The following is a 20,624-nucleotide window of genomic DNA, read 5'->3' as shown; positions in this document are numbered from 1 at the left end:
CAATACATCGCCCTCACCTCCCCACAGAGAGTGGTGGGTACTGGTGCCTGGATACCGCGCTGAGGTGTTCCCCCCTCCCCGTCATGAGGGATGCAGAAAAGAGGAGAGGGGAAAAGCCATGGTGTCGTGCAAGTATGACTACACACACGCACAGGCGAAGCGACGCGACGGCGGTGGAAGGCGAAAAACGAAGGTCGACTTTGCATCTCCTTGATGCACACGCGCACGTGTAGCGGATCATACTGGCGGTGAACTCATGCGACGCGGAGGAGCCGCGTGGGAGGGAGGGGAGATGCATTACGGGAGGGAAAACAAGACGAATAAAACGCGAGTCACCACTAGAAGAGCGCGCGATGACACGCACACACACAACAGCTGTGAGGCAGCATTGATATATATATATATATATAAGCGACGACGTGCGACCGGGCATATTACCACGGGCGTGAAGTCCCTCGTGCTCCCCCTTCTCCCCTTGCGCACACGCGAACCTCTCACCATTCCTCGCCGCTTCCACCTCTTGTATCTGCCTCATTCTTTACGCGTCCAGTAGTCGCCCAGCTCTAGTACCGTAGACCATAACAGCCCTGACAGGTCCGTCGACGTTCCATCGTGCACGTTGCTGCCGTCGTCGTTCGCCGTGTGCCATGACTTGGGGAACGGGACGGGAATAAGATGCAGCACCCGCTGCGTGTCCAGCCAGTGCTTGTGGTCATCCTCAGCGACGAAGACGTCTCGGTTGCGGCGCAGGTCCTCCTGTTGAGACGGAGAGAAGAAGATGTTGTGGTTGATGGTGTTCAGGTAGCGTTCCGCATCGAAGCTGCTCTCGGCGGCAATCTCCCGGTCCAGCCTGTCGTATACCCGCAGCTGATCAAAGTTTTCCACGAACCTGACGTCGTGGGTGGTGCGAGCGACGCTGTGCAGCGTAAGCATCTCGTGCGGCGAACCGTACATCAGCCACGACCGCGGGAGTGACGCCACTGATGGGCGCGATGCGTTGTTCGCCAGCAGCCGTCGAGTGTAGGCAGTGTTGATGGATGCGACTGCTTCATGTGGTGAGGGGCCGAGGAGGCGGAGAAAGGGGTCTGTCTTCCCGCGCGCCTCCGCCGGCGGCAATGCGGTGGCCTCGTGGTACCGCCACAGGAGCTCCGCGGAGATCGCCGAGCTGTGTTTCATCGCTCGATGGCGAAGCTCCCACTCGCGCTGCGATAGCCCCGCGTAGAAGATGCCGCTCTGCGTCGGGTACATATTGCTGAACGTTGTCCCTGCCGGGCCCATGAGGTCGTAGAGGGCAAAGAGGTCGACCGAGTCGTAGAGGGACTGTGGGCCCTCAGCGTAGCGCGTCCGCATCACGGAGGGGGTGCTGCGCCACCGCTGCGCCAGGTGCCGCGACCCATACGTGTTGTCGTCCCCGGACCAGTGCTTGTACGCCTCCTCGCCGTCGAAGAGGATGACGGAGATGATGGGCAGGTGCTGCACCCAGTCCAGCCACGTGCGTACGTCTACCTCCACCTTTGTCGGATGGTTTCGCATACCTGCCGCTACTAAGTTCTGTTGCTCATCGCCGACGCTGTAGGGGCGCGCGAAGAAGTACTGGTACAGGAGCGCATGATGGGCTGGTGAGAGGAGTGACGCCAGCCGCTCTCTCACTTCAGCCTCCGTCGTGGCGTTGCGGAACGTGCTCGTGAGCCCGGGAACGGCGGCGGCCGCGTCGCCGCCCAATGCGCCAGACCGCTCGGCCTTGTACGACTCCGTCAACGCCTCCGCCACATCGGTCAAAACGGCGATGTTCTTGATGGTCCGCAGGAGGAACACCACCGGCATGGCGGAGTCGCAGGCGGCGAGGAAGGGGAGGTCTGCGAAGTACTTCGAGTCCCAGTGTGCGGCAAGCACGGCGTGCTTCATGGGCTGCTGCGTCGCCGGTTCGGCGGCCTGCGCGGACAGACTCGGCTTCAGCGGCACCCGCGCCCCCTTCGCATCCGGTGACAGGACGACCCGCGTGCCAGGCACCCCGCGCTCCAGCGCAGGGCGAGGGTTAAACGGGACGCCGTCCTGTGCCCACTGCAGGAAGTTCTCCTGTGTGTAGACGGTCTCTCCTGTCATGTCGGCCGGGTGGTATTCAGCTTCGAGTACCTCCTTGCGATCGTCAGCGCGGGTGCGCCGGCGGTTTGGCACGCCACCGACGAACTCGTCGAGTGCATCCTTTGCACCAGTTGCTGCCGCTGATGCGGCTGCGGCCTGCTTGCGACGAAACTGCGACCCGCCGGGGAACTGAAAGACGAGGTTCTGCATCTCGACGCGCGAGCTGCCCTCGATGCGTATTGGAATGTCGGCCGTGAAGTTGTCCCAACTCAGGGACCACCGCCATCCCGGTTCACGGCCCGCAACCTCGTCTTGCTGCGCGGCAGCCAGGTGCGGTGCATCTGGCCACGAGGCGGCCGCCTTTTCCAGCAGTTCCTTCCCACGCGGGCTGAGGTGCGGCGGTGCTGGGTGGTAGGCGTGCCGTGCAGCGTCGTACCGTCGACGTCCGAGTCCCTCATCGACTAAGTGATGGAGAAGGGCGTCGCGCTTCGTGCCTCCGACGCGAGGGCCCTGGCGCAGAATCGCGTCCATCGCCGCGCGGTAGTACTGCCTCTGCTGCGCTGGTGGGTAGAGAAAGGCGAGGCTGTCAAAGAGGTCGGCGTCTGCGTCGCCGCCGTCGACAGCGTCCCAGGCATGCGCCATCAGCACATCCTCTGCAACATCCACCGCCGTGGCGGACGCCGCCGCGCGCCTTCCGTGCTCAAACCACGACTCCAAGGCCCTCTTCGTTAGTCGCGGTAGGGTGCGTCGCTCGACCTCCCAGTAGGTAGGGCGAAAGCCGTTCTCTCTCCACTTCCGAACCATCGCCTCCTCCCGCTGCCGGATAACGGCGACGTCGACGGGGTCTTCGGCCCAAGGGTCGTGCACACCCACCTCTGGTGGCACCCGAGGCGCGTGCGTCGACTGCGCCGCGGCAGGCTCGAGTGGGGTGTTGCTGCGGTTGCTCTTCCAGGTGAGACACACCACAAGACCAATGAGGAGGATGAGGGTGGCGATGAGGCAGAGCAGGATGCCCATGAGGATGCGCCTGGTGCGGCTCGTCGCGTGAACGCTCTTCCATCGCAGGGCACGACAGGGTAGGCACCGCTTCAGCAGTCTGCACCAAAACGCAGATTCGTCCCTGCGGGCCAGCCTGCGGTCCCGCCGCCGAGCCGCCAGGGATTGATGCTGCATCAGAAAAGGCAGTGCTTCCACGGCGCGTCACCTTCGTCGTTGAGAAGCGCGCACACCCTCTCCGTATGTCTGCGCGTGCGTGTATGAGTATTTCCCACCCTCGCTAGTGTGAGGTCAGGCAGAGAGGAGGAGGAGGAGGAGGAGGGAGGGAGGGAGGGAGGGTGATGGTGGCGGGTCGTCAGGGACTGGCCTGAGCACGCAGACAAGACAGCAAAAACGGTTAACATCCACCCCAAGGTAAGAAGGGAGGCGGGAGGGATGAGGGCCACACACACACACACACAAACACACACCTTGCATGTACGTATGCATATATACCCGTGCGCTGCGACGGGAAGCCGCCCGACAGAAATAGCGAAGATCCGTACGAGGAGAGATAAGACGCCATCGAACTTCGTGGCTGGAGTGTGCGAGCGAAAAGACCTGAAGAGAAGAGCCGGAGGTAGACGCGCGTGTAACACCTCCCCCTCCCCCAACATCGAATAGAAGCCCATCCACTCGCTGGAAACCACCGCGCCAAGACCGGCGTTTTGCTCTTCCAGGGGGTAGGTGGGGCGGGGGCTGGTCTCGCTTACTAGCCGCGGGAGAGGATGAGAATGAGGGAGAAGAAGAGAGTCGAGACGCGTCATCCCTTCACCGTCCTTAGGTATGCCTGTGTCGTAATACCGTGTGTAATCAAGGAAAAGAAGCACATGGAACGAAGGGAGAGAGGACGCGCGCGCACGCTCACAGCAACCTCTCCACATCAACAGTGACACCGCGAGATAGATTCATGGTAGTGCGCAAACGAAGGAGGCGTTCCACCAAACACAAAGGAAACGATAAGGTGCGTGGGTGCGCTTGCTTTTACGTGTGCGTATGAGGGAGCGAGGGTGGAGGAGGAGGAGAGGGGAGAGACGGGACGGACATCGAGAGCCGCCCAAGTCGCCTGCGAAGGCGTGGAAAGTGCAACCAAGAACCGGTCGCTTAGGGGCGTGAAGCCGTGCACGAGCCAGTAAACCAGAGCAGCGAGAGAAGGGGCAATGATCATGTTTATGAATGTGGATGCGTGTTTGGGCCACGAGAAATAGAGGGAAGAGGGAGTGGAGAGAGGGAGCCCAAGAAGGAGGTGAATGGGGGGAAGGGAACACGAGAGGAAAGCTTGCGCGGGCTGGTGAGGTGAGCGGGCAGAATTGATCTGACGTGGCAAGGGCACTCACATACGCACACATACATCCATACAGAAGCAAGAACCACGCCCAAAGAGGAAGTTGCTGGCATCTCCTCACCACTCGCCTCCATCGCATGTGCCCTTGTACTGCCATCCTTACACCCTTTTCCGAAAGAGCGTGACGTCGAATTACTGCTGCGAGTGCTGCAGATGGGGCGTGTGCCCCCCTTCCCCCCGCTCTCTTTCTCTCGCTTCTCATTTTTAGGCATTGCGCACTGTCCATCCCCTTGTACATACGCGCTGGACAAAATTCAGCCGTGCTCATCGTTTACGCGTGGGTGCGCATGTACGGCGCGTGTGTGTGTCTTGTTGTTTAGTTGCCTCCTTATACATCAAGTGGGTGGTGGTGGGCGGTTGGGTGGGTGGGGAGCCGAAAGACGCACACACACACACGAGAAAAGGGCGGCACGCAAGATGACGGAGGCGTGCGTGTGCACGCGTGTGGTTCGTCACGGGGGTATGGGCATAGGTCGAACGCAGTGTTGCCGCCCTTGTTGCCCCACTGCGGTCATGACCTGTGATCGGTTGACTTCCCCGGCTTAACTGTACATGAGAACAATGAGCGAACAAGCACACGAAAGGAAAGGCGCCAACATCATCGTCCATCTGAGTGTGTGTCTCTGCCTGTCTGTGGGTGTGTGTATGCTGACAGCTGCCCCAGCTCTTCCCCTTCCCCTCCTCAGCAAGGCAGCGGAAAACAACCGATGCGGGTATGTCGTTAGGAGCAGCTCGCGAATGGGGGGGAAGTGGAGAGGCTTCACCGGCCTCGCGTGGGGTGAGCCGGGTGGGCGTGCGGTGCACATCTTTCCAATATGTTTCCTGCATGGATGCGAGGGACGTCTTACGGACGCTCGAAGACGCTGTAGATGAACTCTGCAATCTCGTCCACGTTCTCCAGCTGAAGGGCCGGTATGGTGCGCCACGATCCATGATCCAGAACGTCTTCGTCCCCGCGCCGCATGCCGCCGATGGCGTAGCTGTGGCTGTTGTTTGCCGTGGTACTGCGGCTGGGGTGCAGAGGGGTGGTCGGGAAGCTGCCACTGCCGCATACGTTGTCGTCCTCTCCTTCCTCTCTGTCGTAGACTTGGGTGAAGCCCAGTGGAGATGCCAAGATGTTGCCTGGCCAGCGTCGAGGGCTGCCGTTGAACAGGTTCACCGCTACTGCCGACACAGCAAGCCCATGCTCGTTCTTACGCCACTCTTGCTTCAGCACTGCTGGTGCTCCGACGGTGAGGGCGGCAGAGGCGCTCGGTGACCTACCCATCGTGTCGGACACGGAGTCGGGAGATCTGAGGAACGTCGTGGCCGTAGTGTCAGTGTCCGTGAATGTCGAAGATGGGGCGACTGCAGCCGCAGCGGCGGTGGGGCTCTCCAGAGGCGGTGCGATCACCTTTCGGTGCGGCCTGCCACCAAGCTCGTTCTCCATCGGCGGCGTCACGTGAACGCCCACCCGGACTCGCACCGGCGTGCTCTCGGCCTCGACTGCAGCGCCAGTTGCAGCACTCAGAGTGGCGTTGATAGCGTCTGGCTTATTCGGCGCTGGCTCGCTCTCCTGCGCTCGTTGGCGCGGGGGAATGATCTGCCGTCGCACTAGCGCCCGCATCTGCAGCGGTGGTGAGAGTGTGCTTGACACGGGCGAGGTGATGCGCATGTCGAAGGAGGGGGTGCTGCTCAGCGGGGTTGGTGAGAGGGCCTCCATCTGCGCGAGGGCTCGCTGCGCCTGCGACGGTGACCCGCCCAGGTTCGTCATCTTCCCTGACAGGCTCATGGCGGCGGTGATGACGGTGCTGTGACTATACTTGTGGCTTGAGGTTGAATGCCCACTGTTGCTGCTGTTCGCTTGAGTGACAACGCCATGCGTCCCGTCTGAGGCATTGAACAGGCACGGTGGGGCGATGGTGCCAATGGCGTTCTCGGAACCCCACCCATCGCCACCATCGCCAAGCCGGGTCATGGTCTCCGACGACGTGGACTGCTTCGGCTGCGACTGCACAGCAAAGTGCTGCCGCTTCATCACGGCGGCATTGCGTCGCCAGTACTCCGCCACGGCGTGCAAAAGGGTGTCGTGGCGGGTGACGCGGCTCGAGAGGGCGTCGATCTCGGCGAGTGTCTGCGCCTTCTCCGCCTCACGACTCGCGATGGCACTGCGGAGCTCCTGCAGGATTGTGTGTGGCTCCTGCTGGCCGTCCACCGCCGTCACCCCCTCAGCCGCAGTGGGGATGGCAGACGCGACGGCGCGTGCCTTGTGCTGGCAGGAGCTCTTCGGGCTCAGCTTTGCCCTTTCCGCCGGAGCACTTTCCTGCCGCCACGGCCATGGGTGTGCCACTGCTGCCGCTGCCGCTGAAACCGGCGGCACTGCCTTCTTCTCTCCGGCGACATGCAGAAGGAGCGAGGCGGCGGTGAGTGCACGTTTGGAATGCGGCAGCGGCATCGGCGCAGGTGGCAGAATGGGCTGTCGCTTGCGCTTATCTGCAGAGGGGTGGGCTGCGGATGCGGGGGAGAGGGTCGAAGCAGCGAAGCACGACATCACCCCCTTGCGGACACGGCTCTTGCTAGTGTCACTGTAGCGGCTACCGTACGGGTCGACCCCGTCGCTGTGGTGCCGTCTCCTCATCCCTGCAGCGGCGTCTGCGCCCCGGCCAGCCTCGTCCGCGTCGCCATCCTCATCTCCCGCCGCGTATGCGTGTGATGTGGCAGTCAGGGTATAAATGTCCTTCTCCAGCTGTATATTCTCCAGCAGCACACGCGCCACGGCCTGTTGCAGACGGTACAGCTCCGCTGCCGCAGCATCCGCGGCGTCGTACTGGCGCTTCACATCCACCTGCGCCACCGCGCAATCCTCTGAAACACCCGCCGCCAGCTGCACCAGCTGCGCCATCGTGAGCTGCTCACCGTGAACGCCACTGTAGTTCGGCGGCAGGACCACACACTTGGGCAGGAGCCGCGGCGCACGGCGACGCTGCCCGCTGCCGCCTCTCTTCTTCGCTTTCTTAGCGCCACTGCCGTGCTTCTGCGCCGACGCTGCCGCTTCCGTTCCTGGGGCTGCCGTCGCGGCCGTAACGCTGCTCGGCGCCGCGGTAGCACTGGGATCCAGAGCAGGAAGTACCGGGCATTGGTCACTCATCACATGCGGCGTCCCCGCTGCTGCTGTGGTTGGGGTGGGCGGTGTCGGAGGAGAGGAGGAAGCAGCGGCGGAAGGCGGACGCTCGCCTGCCGACGTGGGGGATGCATGCAAGGTTAGCGACGGCAGCTTGACCCCGCCTTTGCTGCGGGAGGCGCCGCTGTTGTGTGCGTCCTCCGTGGAGGGGCTCCCCAGCGTGGGGCGGGTGAGAGGAGGCCGACCGCCTGCCCCGCGAGCCCCGTCAGTTGTCCGGTCCGCGTTAAGGAAGGCGACGTGGTTGTTGCGGCCTTTGCTCTCTGGCCGCGATTTCTCCCCAGCGGCGTCTGCGTCGACCGACGTGTCGGCGCCCGTGAAGAAGGCGCGCTGTGGGGGAAGGCCACAGGAGAAGCCGCCCTGCACCTGCTGTGCTTGCTGCGGAAACAGCGAAGCCAATTCTGCCCTCAGGCGATCTGCTGCATGAGCCGGTGTGGAGGATGGCTGCTGCTGGTGCTCAGAAGGGCCCAAGCTGCCAGGCTTCGTAATGAGCTTCCGCCACGCCCCGGGACTGCTCAGGGATATGTGTGACGACGCATCTGCGCCGTGGCATGCGTGCACGGACAGTGCCGGCGATGTAGGGGTGGCACGCGGAAGGGGGGCTAGGTGACGCTGCCGCTTCTGCTTCGGCACTATAGTGGCGGCGGCCACCTTTTCACGTACATGGGCGGGCTGCGATGGCTGCTCGGGGGGCTTTGTGGCCGAGACGAGCGGGGCGGCTGCCTCCACCGGTGATGCCGGCGCCGAATTCGAGCTGTAGAAGTAGCGAAAACACAAGAGCGCCATCGCGGCGGCCTGCGCATTCTCCTCCTCGCTCAGCACCACTGACACTCGAGATAGACGGTTCGCGGTGGCGTCGAAGGGGTTCTCTCCTGCTGCCGCAGCCTCCTTTGACGGGGTTGCCCGCGGCGGTGGCCCGGTGCTACCCGGCGCGGCAGAGTGCAGCTCCTGCGCAGTGCGGAAGAGCTCCAGCAGATCCGCAGGAATGCGAGCAGCCGACTCGGACGCCAGGTGCTGCTGCGTCTTCAGGAACGGGTTTCCCTCCGTGTCACATGGGGTAGCCGATGCAGCGTCCTCGGGCGCTGTCGCTGCCGCGGAGGAGGATGGAGGTCGAATGTAAGATGCCCCATCACGTGTGGGGAGGGCTGCTTCTGCTACTGCATCCGGTGTCGACGCCCCGCCTCGTGATGCGCCGCTCAGGCGGTCTTCCTTTTCGGTACCATCGTCCGCCGCCACTGGTCTTTGACGCTTCTGCTGCAGCTGATGATGCGCCCACAGCTGCTGGAAGAGCGCCATTTCTGTCGCCTCGATGTCTGCCGCTTGCACATCCAGCTCCAAATTTTCCTTGTGCTCGCTTCGCAGCTTGTTCACGATTTCGCGCTTCTCTGCCGCGCCGCTGCCACCGCTACTGTGCTGGTCTTGTATACTCGGAGCGCGGAGGCCTAGGTGTGCTACAACAACTTCCCCAAGACGGGAGAAGTACTTCTCCATGAGGTGCTGGACACCGTCACACCACGCCTCAATCGAGGAGCTCGCCATCTGCGAAGGCAGCTGGCCAAGCATGCGAGTTTCCACATGCGTGTGCGTCGGGAGCGAGGGGGCGTGCGCCGATGAGCTGCCAGCGGCCTCCACCTTTATCATTGCCTCCAGCTCCGCGTGCAGATCCTGCGTATGCGTCTGAGGGCGTTGATTGATGAGTGCGTCGGCGCTGGCGACGACTGAGGTCGAGGCACCGTTCACAGGGATGTAGACGAAGAGTGTGCCCGGGAGAGGCAGGGATGATGCAGAGGAGAGGCTAAGCGTGTGTGGGTGTGGAAAGGGGGAGGGGAAGGAGAGCTGCGGGATGATGATGACGATGGGGACGGGGCATGTGGGAGAAGCATGCTCAAAAGGAGGAGGCAAGGATTACGCGGGATGATGGTGGATGGGGACTATGCACCCACTTTATAACAGATGGCGATGCGCACTCCGTGTGCCACCATCGTGCACACATACATCTATCGGTGTCTAACGTCCCCACTGCTAGAGAGTGGCTTCGCACCGCCCTCTTCCTTTCCCTCTCCTTCCTTCCTCACCAAGCAGTATGCGCACGCATCGTTTCAGGGACACTTGTAGAGGCATCGGGTAGGCTCTGGGCATGGAGAAGAGGTGGGGAGGGCGGCCGTCCAGGCACACTCCCAATGGAAGCACGATGAGAGAGAGAGACCAAGGATGGACCGTAAAAGTACGCAGCCCAAGGGGACGAAGAACTCATAGAAACATACAGACACAGTCATACGTGGGCAGACAGACACGTGTAGGTAAACAAGCAGAAAGACGACAGGCTGAAGGCCCGCGCACGCACAGAGGGATGGGAAATATAACGGAGCTTCCTACCTCTCCCTCCCTCTTTCTCTCGTCACGAGTGGCGTTCACATCGCCATGGAGAGATACGACCCGGAGATGTGAGTCGGAAGCGTGGAGGTGGCCGTGACACTCGATGCACACAGCGTGATCAGCACCCTCCACAAACAAGCAAAAAAAATTCTAAACAGCTGCAGCAACAGTTGTTCACGCTTGCGTACGGTGCAGCGCTACGGCCGCCCCTCTCCACACACACACACACACACACACACACACACCGCCTCCACCATGCTAGCTCATTAGCAGAGCGCAGAGGCCACGACGCAGCAGGATCAGTACAACAAAGAGGAAGCTGACGATGATGGCGCGATCGAGAAGGCGTAGCGATATCGACACTTCCATGATGTTCACTCCAAAGACGACGCGCTGCGCAAATTGTGGCGGCGCGACCGCAGCAGCAGCTGTTGAAAGAGGAGAAGCCGACGCCCCTGCCACATCAGCTGCAACAACGCCGTCTGCCACAGCGCTTGTCACCGGTGGCGTCGCGTCTGCGGCTGCTGCTGCGGCGAGCCCCGCTTCACTCCGAGGAGTATCGCGTACTAGGGACTGGAGGTGCATGTCGTAGAGGCGGTCAGGCTCTGCCGCTGCTGGTGGTGGTGGTGGTGGAGGTGCAGCCATCACCGGCGCTCGCACGACTCGAGCAGGACTCATGTCGGTGAAGCAGGAAAGCGCGTCGTCATCTTCGCTCATCGCCCCCTCCTCCTTTATGGAGGCGCCGCTCTTCGCTGTGCGCTCGTGCGCCGCTGGGCTGGGCGTGTGCAGTGTGTCATGGACGCCTGGTGTAGGTGACTGGAGCGCGGTCGCATCCACTGCCGTTGACGCGAACGCCGGTGAAGATGGCGTGCCCTTGGGGGCATTGTGGCTCTGTGGTGCGTCTGGGGCGGCTGCGGCTTTGGCAGCTGTCTCACTCGCATCCGCGGCAGCGGGCGACGGCGACAGCGTGGAAGAGGGGGAGGCGGACGGGGGAGGGGCGGGCGACGACGCGGTATCTGGAGCGTCTTGCTTTTCTCCTGCGTCCTCGGGCTTCGCCGTGGCGCTGGCAGCGGGGGCTGCGGGTGGTGGTAGTGGCAGCTTCGGCACCTGCGCCTCTTTCTCTGGCGAGGTTTCCGGGTACATTTTCATCTGCGTCTCCCACACGTCCTTCGTCGCCATCCCGCACCTGCTGCACGTGAACGACCACGTTTCTTTGGCCCACACCTCCTTCGTTTCGAGTGCAATCATGCTTTTTGGGAAGGCGCCAACGCCGAACTCGTCCTCCTGGGCCATAAAATGCCGCAGCGCCGTCAATGTCAGCGCAATGTCGTACGTCGGCTGCCACAGCTCCTTGTGGTAGCTGCTGATAGTCGAGCAGATCTTCTCACGCACAGCGAAGCGACCACTGCGGGTAAAGAAGAGAATGTCTGGCGGCTCCAGCGGGTAGGAGCGGGAGAAGATGAGGGCGCCGTGGTAGATGCCGTCCTTGTACGGAAGCGAGTTGTCGTCCCCACCGGGGCCACGCAGCGTGAAGTGCCATTCGAAAATGTTTTCCTCCAGTGGCGCGATGTAGTACTCGCGCACACGGTTCTCAGGCTTCTGCAGGCGGCGGTACTCGTTGCTGAGCCGCTTGATGGCGGAGGACGCGTACGACATGCGGCGAGAACAGGGGTGGGGTGGGGGAAGGAGGAGAGCAGAGACACACAGGGACGGAGCGTCTGCGAGAGCGCGTGTGTATGTGAGTGTGTATGCGCGTCTCTCTTCGTTTGGCTGTCGGTCCGGGCCTTCACCTACTGTCTAATGGTTTCTCTTGTTCGTGGACGTCGCACAGCTGTAGCGACGATGTCATCACACCTTCTTCGCATGTGTTTCGTCAGCGCCGTGCATGGCGTTGCGCGCAGGGAAGCCGTTGGTGGGGTTGGGGAAAGGGGAGAAAGTGCGAGAGAGGAGAACGGGGCCACATGAGGGAAGGAGGGAGGGTAATGGTCATGCGTGTACGGCCCCAATACGCGGGGGGGGGGGGTGGAGGGACAGAGGGAAAGAGGTTCCGCGCACACGACGACGCACACGGGATGATCCAAGTCACTGTCTCTCCCCTCCATCCATCCTGCGCCGTCTGTGTGTCCGTATCTGTCTTTCCTTCTCCCTCCCCTGTCCATAAGCGCACGCAGCGCCGCCCTACTGTCGGCGGGCACACGTACACACAGATGCATACTTCTATATCTGTGTGCACGTATAATATATATATATATATGCTTGTGTGTGGAAGGGCTGATGGTTGAATGCCATGACCCTCATCCAACGCGATCGCTCCACAGACTCGCCGCTGAAAGAGAGCAGCACGCAAGAACACACAGACAAGAATGGGCAACTGCTGGCACGTGAGAGAGAGCAGGAGGAGAGCGTGTGGGACGTGGGATGTATGTGTGGACGGCGAGGGACCGAAAGACGTGTGCGCTGGAATGAGGCAAATAACGTTCCAGTCCGTCAACGCTGCGTTGCCATCACCACCACCACCGCCACCCACCTACTCCCCTCCCTCTTTCCCTGCTGTTCGCGCTTGTACAGCCCCCCCTCCCTCCCAATCACACACCACACCCCGACACGTACGCTGGCACAAGAGCGACCATGCCGAGGGGCACACGCGCCAACAACACGGAGAAAAGCGAGCCACACATACAAAGAGCACTCCGCGACAAGGGCGATGAAAGAGGTGGTGCTCGCCTACACGCCTACATGCAACAGGCCATCATGGACATGCACCGCTCAGTCTACCTTTGCCGTGCGTGTGATGCAGTACCGCTCTCGATGATGGACTCTCGTTCTCGTATTGTTGCCTCCCTCATCATCATCTAACCCTGTCGACAAAACCTTCCCTACCCCCTCTCTCCTCCCTCCCCCTTATCCATCCATCCATCAAATATAGATGTACATGCTGCCACGCAAATCCAGGTGTAGACGGGAAAGGGGGTGGGGTGAGGTGGGGTGGAGGCTGACGTGTCTGCGTCTTGCTGTCATCAGGAGGAGCCAAGGAGGAGCGAGGGGTGGGGAAGGGGGAGGTGAGGGGGGTTTAGGTGACCAAGGAGCAATACATGTGTTTATATACATATACACGTATACATATGTGCATACGGCGCTGCCGCCGCGCACCGTAGCGACCCCTCCCACGCACACACACACACACACGACAACCTTTCGCATACACTTTACTTTTCTGTTCCTTTGCGGCCCCCCACCCCCACCCCTTTCTACATCCAGGAGACAGAGGGGTTGGGGGGGGGGCAGCAGTGAGGAGAAGTGTGACACACGAAGGCGGAGGGAAGCTCCAAAAAAGATGCGGTTCAACGTGAGTGCCACATCAAACACACACACGAAAGGCGCTGTGTGTGTGCATCAGCCAGGGGGAGGGATGTGAGAGCAGGAGAGAGGGGCGCGAACCTTGATACGGCATCTGGAGCCGCAGCTCTGGCGTGCTACCGCCATCCTCCATTGTTTCACATTATCGCTTGCTTCTCTTGCATCTAATGGAGGCCGCGCCGCTGCTGGTGTGGGTCCTGCCGCGATCGGTCACCGCCATCTTGGAGATGCCCTGCATGATGCGCTCCTCCGTCGCGTGTAGGCTCGACAAGGAGGCAGCTGTGGGGGCAGCAGCCGCCGTGGCAGCTGTAGAGGTCTGATTTGCACCTTGCGGCGAGGGTTCTGTTGTCGTCGCGGTCGGTTCGTCGCTGCCGTCGCTGTGATCAGTGCGCTGCGATGGCGGGTAGGTGTGGTTCATTCTGCGAAGTGGAGGCAACTGACGACCGTTCTTCCCACAAAGGGCCCCAGAAGCAGTAGCGGTGGGGTTGGCCGCTTCCCCCGCGCTCGGCGGCCGTGGACAGGAGTGCAGCGATCCGACAGCTTGCAGCCGCGGTGGCGATGGCGCATTCGTGCCGGTGAGGCCCTTCGCACCTTCAGTCCGAGTAGAGGAGGTCGTCGCTTGTGAAGCTGCCACGGTGGTGAGCGTCGCAGGGGAGCGTGAGGCGGCGCTCGAGGTCGGCCGCACGCCGATGCCATCCTCTATCAGTTTCTGGTACTCGAGAAGCTTCTGCGACCGTTGCTGCGTGCGTCTGGCGAGCTCCTCCTCGGGGGACACAAAGTCCACGCCAGCCTCGCGGAGCAGCTGCTCCGTCGGCCGGAAGCGTTCAAGCTGTAGTCGACTGCGCTGGTCGATCTGGTCGATCTGCTTCTGCACCTCGGCCTTCGCGGCCTCATAGCGCTGCTTGGTTTTGCTGAACTCCTTCGCCTTCGGGTTGAGCGCGTCCATGGCAACCTCCTGCTGCAGCGTGTAGTACTCAATCTTCTTTTCGATTTCCTCGGCGTTGCGCGCCTTCTTGAAGCGCAGGTCGCCGAGCGTGAGGTAGAGGGCGCGGAACTGCTCCAGTCGGTCCTTGCGAAGCGCCACCTGAGAGTGGCTGAGATGACCTCGCAGCACCTCGCGGACGAAGGCCTCGACGTGACGGCAGCTAAACTGCACAGCCCCACTGTACTGGCGCACGCCATCGACAACTGTCTGTAGGTTGCGCTGCGTCTCGGCGAGGGCGGCTGCCCTGGCGTCTGCGAAGCACGCAAAGGATGCCGCGTCCGCCTCCCTCTGGCGCTCCTGCGTGACATGGCTGATCCAGTCGTCTACGAGGAAGCTTTGCGCCTGCTGCAGGTCGTTCAGCTGCTTCTCCAGCTGCTCCATCGCGCGGTAGCACGCCATCTGCTGGTCGCTGTTCGTCTGCCACGCCTTCTTCCATGTGTGGTTGTACGTCGACATATTGTTGCGCTGTCGATGACGCGCCTGCGCCACGGCCCGCCGCTTCTCCTTCACCCGCTCCGCATCGAGGGTGACCTCCGAGAGTTTGCTCGTGTGCTCCTCGATCACGCGCGTCAGCCGCGTCGTAAGCAGATCGCGCTGCTCCAGCACGCGCGTCAGCGGCGCGTCGACGCACACCTCTCCGTACTTCCGCATTATCGCCTCCAACTCGTCGTAGGGCCCTGCCATCGCCTCAGCCAGCGACGCCTGCTCGTAATAGAGCTCCTCGGAGCGCTGCATATCGCCGTTCGAGATTGCCTGCGCCTGCGCCTGCTGCAGCTCCTCCGCGTCAAACTTCATGCGTCGCAGCTTCTCACGCGTGTTCTCGTCCGTTTCCTCCAAGGTGGAGTTCGAGAGGAGCTCGTTCAAATTCTGGATCAGCGGCTGCGTCCAGGTTTGCAACTGATGCACGAGGGCGATTGGTTGTCCGCCGCAGCTGGCGTAGTGCGAGTCACGCGTAAAACGGGCCTGCAGCGCGGTGAGGCTGTCCTGCATGTGCTGAACGGCGACAGGTATGTGCTGCCAACTGATATCGTCGACTTGCGCGCCGGTTGTCGCTGCCCCGACAGCTGTTATTCCTCTTGTGATGGTACTGACGTCATTGTCTTTGCCCTGGCTATCAGCAAGCGCAGCCGCAGACCTCAGGTGTGCCTCGTAGGCAAACAGATGACACAGCTGCAGGGCCGCAAACTGCTGCTGCGTCTCCTGTAGCGGTTGCGCCACTTCACCGTCATCAGTCGGTGTCGATGAGGACAGGCTTCCCGCTTTGGTGACTTTAGTGTTGTCTGACGGTGCCGCCGGCGGCGATGCCGCTGTGGCGGAGGGGCGATAGAAGAGCTTCGCGTATTCCTCCAGTACGGCCTCGGCGCTCGTGCGCTTCCGTTGCTGCGCCGTGCGAGACACGGGAGAGTGCCTGGGGCTGCTGGAAGCCGAGCTGTGCTGGGCTTTCGCATTCCGGCTACCCACCATCTGGCTGCTGCTGGTTTTGTTGTTGCTACCACGCTTCTTCACGGGCTCGGAGTAGTGGCTCACCAAGCCACTCCCATTTCCGCTCTTTTTTTCCTCAGCGTCGTCGTCGATGCCTCGCGGTGACATGCGCTGCTGCGCGAACTCGGGCGATGCAGGTGAGGCGGTCGGGGTCGCTGGCGGCGGAAGTGGCAGGAGCAACTGATCAGGAGTGACGCGCAACCCGCAGAAACGCGTGAAGACGGCGTCGCTGGCAAGCGCTCGGCGCTGGTGCAGGGACGGGAGGGTGTTCTGCTGCTCTGCGGCTGGTTTGCCGCTGCTGGCAACGTTTGCCGAGTTTGAGCTGTGCTGCTCAAGAAACGGGCGGTCTGCTGCTGCTGCGGCTGCGGCGACCGAGACGCTCGGCTGCTGCGGAGTCACCTCCTTCGTCCTTTGAACGGCATGCGCAGTGGGCGTGGCCACTGACCCGAGAGTCTCCTCGCCCGTCTCGGAGGAGGGAAGCAGGTGTACCTTGATGACGCGCTGCGAGGCCTCCTCGTATTGCTGCATGAGGCGCCGAACACGCCGCAGGTTGTCGTGCAGCGCGCTGAGCCGTTCGCTGGCACCTGACGGCGCTGTTGCCGTCACACTGGACAGCCGCGTCGCCGCCATGATGCTCGTCGGAGAGCCGGACTCAGCCGGTACAGGCCCGGGGAGCAGGGAGTTTTGCGAGCCCACGGTCGCGCTCATTGTGCGCGTCGCTTCGGATGCCTTTCGATGTGACTGGGCAGAGGCATCACTGGGGACAGCGCTGGCGGCAGCAGCACGAATCGCATATTCTAAAAGCACGAGCTGCGCATGCGCTGTGGAAAGCGCCGTCGATGTTTCCAGGGTGGGCGAGACAACCTCGTCGCCAGCGGCTGCACCACCACTGCCGCCGCCACTGGCGTTCGGCGCTGCCGCCGCGGGGGAGGACAGCAGCATCCTTCTTGATTGGCACGCACGCAACGACACGGATGGTGATCTTTGGTGCTGCCGTGTGTGGGTGCGGGCCGGTGGGTGTGTCAGATGATGTGCACTCGAGAGATGAGCGGCAGCGCCGTCAGGCCTTGACGCTGGGGCGGGAGGGTGGGGGAAGGAGAGAGAGAGCGGAGAGAGGATGGACGTGAGGTAATGGATGTGTGGGTTGGTTGCATCACGAGTAGCGTGGATGAGAGGTGCCGCATATCGAGGAGGGATGCGGCGCAGGACGGCGAAAGGGAGGGGAGCGCTGGTAGTGGTGGTGGTGGTGAGATTGGCACGCCATGTTGAAGGGTGCGACCGGAAACAAGGAACACACACACACACACACGCGCGGAGGCTCACACTCATCCACGCGCGTCTGTCTCACGGGCGCTTCTCTGCGCACGAGGCGGGCCTTAACTCGTAGTAACATGGGGTGGGATGGATGGGTGAGGGAGGGAGGGAGGCAGGGAGCTGACTAGCTACTGCAGTGAGAGGAGGCGTTTGATGCCCTGCACAAAGCCGTCATGGAGGGAGGCTGGATAGTTGAGGAGACGCCGGCCGGTGAGGGGGTCCTGATGCTGGAAGATAGTTTCCGACGGGCTGCTGGCAGAGAACACAGTGTCGATTTTGGAGAAGGGCGGCATGAGCACAGCACCAATGAAGTCCTTGTCATGAAGGCTGCTCCCCGTAGCAGAGGATACCTCGACCTTGTCAAGTGCCGTCTCCGTCGCTGCTGTCACCTCCGTATCCCTGCGGCGTCGTTCGCCCATTGCCTCGTCGGCGTCCGCCTTCATACCACTGCCGAAGCGCATAGACGACGCAGGGCAGTAGGCGGCGTGGTTGTAGAGGCGTGGCCGCAGCCGCAGCGGCGGTGCCAGGATGGAAGTGCCGGTCGTCCGCACTGACTGCAGATGCGGGATAGACAACCACGTTCGTGGAAACAGATGCGTCAGCAACGGGTTTGCCGAGACGTCGAGTGACAGAAGGCCGATCAGACGCGGGTTCAGCTCCCCGAAGGCGTTCACGCTGTGATCGATGCTCTGCACCGGGTCGGTAAAGCTTGGGGAGAAGGCGCTGTCCTCGAGGATGCTGTAGAGCCGCCGCGTGGCGGACTGCGACACGTCGCTCATGGCGGCGATCATCGCCTCCGGCCACCGGTAGGGGCTCCACTGCTCATTTTGAAAGCGGGCCAGCGAGGCCACCTCGGAGAAGTAGGCGGCAAGGTCTTCGTGGTGGTTGCGCTGGCCGATCTTCTCCAGCCGACGCAGCACCCACTGCAGCTCGCTTCCGATCGCCGCCACAGACGCTAGAGGCCGCCGCGCCGAGGCCATTGCGAGGGAGGCAGAGGACAAGTTGCGTGCTTCCAACATGCGCATGCGAGAGCGACGGCCCCAGTACAGGTCAGAGCGAGGGGTGAGCACGCTGGCTTCCGGCGCTGACTTGCTGCTGCATTGCCGGGTCGCGGCTGCTGTTGCGGACGGAAGGTTCGCCGCCTCGCAGGCATCGACGAAGCCCGACTGGGTGCCGCTGGCACCACCGCTGCCTTTGTTGGTGCCCTCGCGCTTTCCATGAGCAGCGACAGCGTCTCGCTGCTCATCATACGCGGACGCGATGTCGTAGAAGTCCGGCAAGTACCCACGCAGCCCCATGTTCACCAAGTTCAGCTTGACAAAGGTGTACGGGATCGTCACGGTGGAGCTATCGTTGCGCTGCTTGCCGTACTGCAGCCCCCGCGGCGCGGCCTCGGCAATCGTCCGGAGAAGGCGGCGCTGCATACTGAAGAGATCACCAGTGAGTGGCCGCTCGACGTCCTCGGCGTACTCCGGCGTGGCGAAGTCTGACGGGGGGCCTGAGAGAGTCGCTGATGGCGACGGTGATGACGGCGCCCATTCGTTGTCGCCGCCGTTGCAAGGGGCACTTGCGACGACGGGCTCGACCATCTCCTGGATGATGTTCTGCACGTCGATGTCGACGAGCAAGGTTGGTTCCGTCAGGACCAGGTGCGGGTGCTCGTACGCGAACATCTGCTCCGTCCACACCGACCGTTTCGATCTCGCAGGGGTGCCGCGGCTCGAGCGGGCTGCTGCCGCCGCCGCGGAGCTTGCGGATGCTGCCTTTGTGCTTCCGCTGCGCCCTGCGTCTCCGTCAGTGCCGGTGGAGGCGGCCGAGGGAGATGGCGGTGGTGCTGCCGCCATCCCATTGACGCCGGCAGCACCGCGTGATGAGGTGGGGGCCTTCTCCCAGATCATCTCGTCCATCGCTGCCGTGTCGTCCGTGCGGTCCCACTTGAGCCAGTACGCCGGCGCCGCCGAGGTGAACAGGCGGCGCGTCAGATGGCGTGTGTAGGCCGAGCAGGACGGCGCGGCGCAGCGCCGCTGTCGGCACCGCGGGCCGCGGCAGACAGAGAAGATGTCCTCCACGAACGCCTGCACAGCAGGGTGCTCGCTGTCGATCAGCGAGTTCAGCGGAACGCGGACGACGACGCACGAGACGCCTGGCCAGCTGCAGTGATCCTGCCCCACCCAGACGCTGCGCAGGACGGGGATGGTGGAGCTAAGATAGCGGAGGAAGTGGAACGTCTCCAGCCGCATGGCGTCCGCGTGCCGCAGCGCGCGCAGGTGGAGGCGCTGCAGATAAAAGACCAGCGACAGCCGTGCCAGCTCAAAGCGCAGCTGCCGCGCGTGCAAGTCTGGGCTGTCGGCGCCGTCGCCCGCCGCTGTTTCCGGCCGGCTCTGCGAGGCGTGGCCGCGACTCATGTAATCCAGCAACTGGTAGCTTCGAGCCCGCATGAGCCGCAGGTGCTGCATCATGGCGTAGACGGGCATGCGGTTGTAATAGAGCAGCAGCGGGACGCGGAGCTTAAAGTCTCGCGCGAAGGCGTTGTAGTTGATCAGCTCTTTCTGGACGCCTTTGTCGATGGCGCGGGCCTGACAGCGGTTGCACGACCCGCCCGACCTCGCCTGCCGCGTGCGGAAGAAGGCGCTCAGCGCCCGCTCGTACGGTGGGGGGTCCTCGCCAAACAGAAGACCTGATAGTCGCGTTGCGCTGTGGGCGATGGCCGCGACGAGCCCACGCTGTGTATTGGCTGACCATGGCGGTTCACTGCGAGCCAGCGAAAGAGAGGCCGCGTTGGGGGTAGCCACGTTCAGCCCTTGCTCATAGTGTGCGTCGGTCGCGTCTGGTGTCCGGTTGGACGGGGGCCACCACTCTATTTCGCACAGGTCCATTCGGCCCACCGTCGCCCCTATGCCGCCCAGCGCACGCGCGATAAGCGGCGGCCGCGCGTAACGGCGACGCCTGCCTTCGGAGCTGCCCGCCAGACCGCCGTCATCGCCCGCAGCCTCCGTGTCTGGAGCGGCTAGACCGAGGCGTAGGCCGCCGTCCTTTGAAGGGCCTCCGGCTCCGGTACCAGCGAGGCCGGCGCCTCCCACAGCACTGCTACCTGCAACACCGCCGCTCAGACCCCTGTACGACCCCTCGCCGGCAGCGTTCATGAGAATGTCGTGCCGCCCGCACAAGGTGCACTGGAAGTAGTAGAGGAGCATCAGTAGCAGAAGAAGAAGATACCGGCAGCGCGTCTTGTGCACCCGCACGTACATGTGATACGTGCGCATCAGCTCCAGCGCGTTGGACGAGCTCAGTAGCGATGTGGAGGCTGCTGCGGCTGCGGTGGGGGCGGGCGAGGAGGATGACGCGGTGGGGGACGGCGAGGCTACGTGTAATGGGAAGTCCATCGTAGACAGCGAAGACGCGGCAGGGCCGCTGCCTCCTCCACCGCGGAGTGTCATGTGTCGGTCCGAAAGCAGGAGAGGGAGGCAGACGCACACGCACGTACAGAGCGA

General features: G+C 62.7%; 5 protein-coding genes across 5 annotated transcripts; all 5 read right to left on the bottom strand.

The window, feature by feature from the left end:
• Positions 1 to 531: 531 nt before the first annotated feature.
• Positions 532 to 3,255, bottom strand: LINJ_05_0950 (putative glutaminyl cyclase; the record flags this gene model as incomplete). The annotated part of the gene is made up of 1 exon (XM_001463021.1): positions 532 to 3,255. The coding sequence occupies one exon, from the start codon at positions 3,253 to 3,255 to the stop codon at positions 532 to 534; it is 2,724 nt and encodes a 907-aa protein (XP_001463058.1).
• Positions 3,256 to 5,306: 2,051 nt separating this feature from the next.
• LINJ_05_0940 (conserved hypothetical protein) lies at positions 5,307 to 9,260 on the bottom strand (the record flags this gene model as incomplete). The annotated part of the gene is made up of 1 exon (XM_001463020.1): positions 5,307 to 9,260. The coding sequence occupies one exon, from the start codon at positions 9,258 to 9,260 to the stop codon at positions 5,307 to 5,309; it is 3,954 nt and encodes a 1,317-aa protein (XP_001463057.1).
• Positions 9,261 to 10,253: 993 nt separating this feature from the next.
• LINJ_05_0930 (putative ubiquitin-conjugating enzyme) lies at positions 10,254 to 11,651 on the bottom strand (the record flags this gene model as incomplete). The annotated part of the gene is made up of 1 exon (XM_001463019.1): positions 10,254 to 11,651. The coding sequence occupies one exon, from the start codon at positions 11,649 to 11,651 to the stop codon at positions 10,254 to 10,256; it is 1,398 nt and encodes a 465-aa protein (XP_001463056.1).
• A 1,843-nt stretch (positions 11,652 to 13,494) lies between these two features.
• Positions 13,495 to 16,761, bottom strand: LINJ_05_0920 (putative paraflagellar rod protein; the record flags this gene model as incomplete). The annotated part of the gene is made up of 1 exon (XM_001463018.1): positions 13,495 to 16,761. The coding sequence occupies one exon, from the start codon at positions 16,759 to 16,761 to the stop codon at positions 13,495 to 13,497; it is 3,267 nt and encodes a 1,088-aa protein (XP_001463055.1).
• Positions 16,762 to 17,261: 500 nt separating this feature from the next.
• On the bottom strand, positions 17,262 to 20,570 carry LINJ_05_0910 (conserved hypothetical protein; the record flags this gene model as incomplete). Its single annotated transcript, XM_001463017.1, has 1 exon — positions 17,262 to 20,570. One exon carries the CDS (start codon positions 20,568 to 20,570, stop codon positions 17,262 to 17,264), a length of 3,309 nt encoding a protein of 1,102 aa, XP_001463054.1.
• Between the last annotated feature and the right edge of the window lie 54 nt (positions 20,571 to 20,624).

Source organism: Leishmania infantum, chromosome 5 (assembly GCF_000002875.2).
Source record: "Leishmania infantum JPCM5 genome chromosome 5".
Classification (NCBI taxonomy): Eukaryota; Euglenozoa; class Kinetoplastea; order Trypanosomatida; family Trypanosomatidae; genus Leishmania; species Leishmania infantum.
The sequence above is the reverse complement of the archived record's forward strand: the minus strand, read 5'-3'. Positions and strand labels throughout refer to the sequence as shown.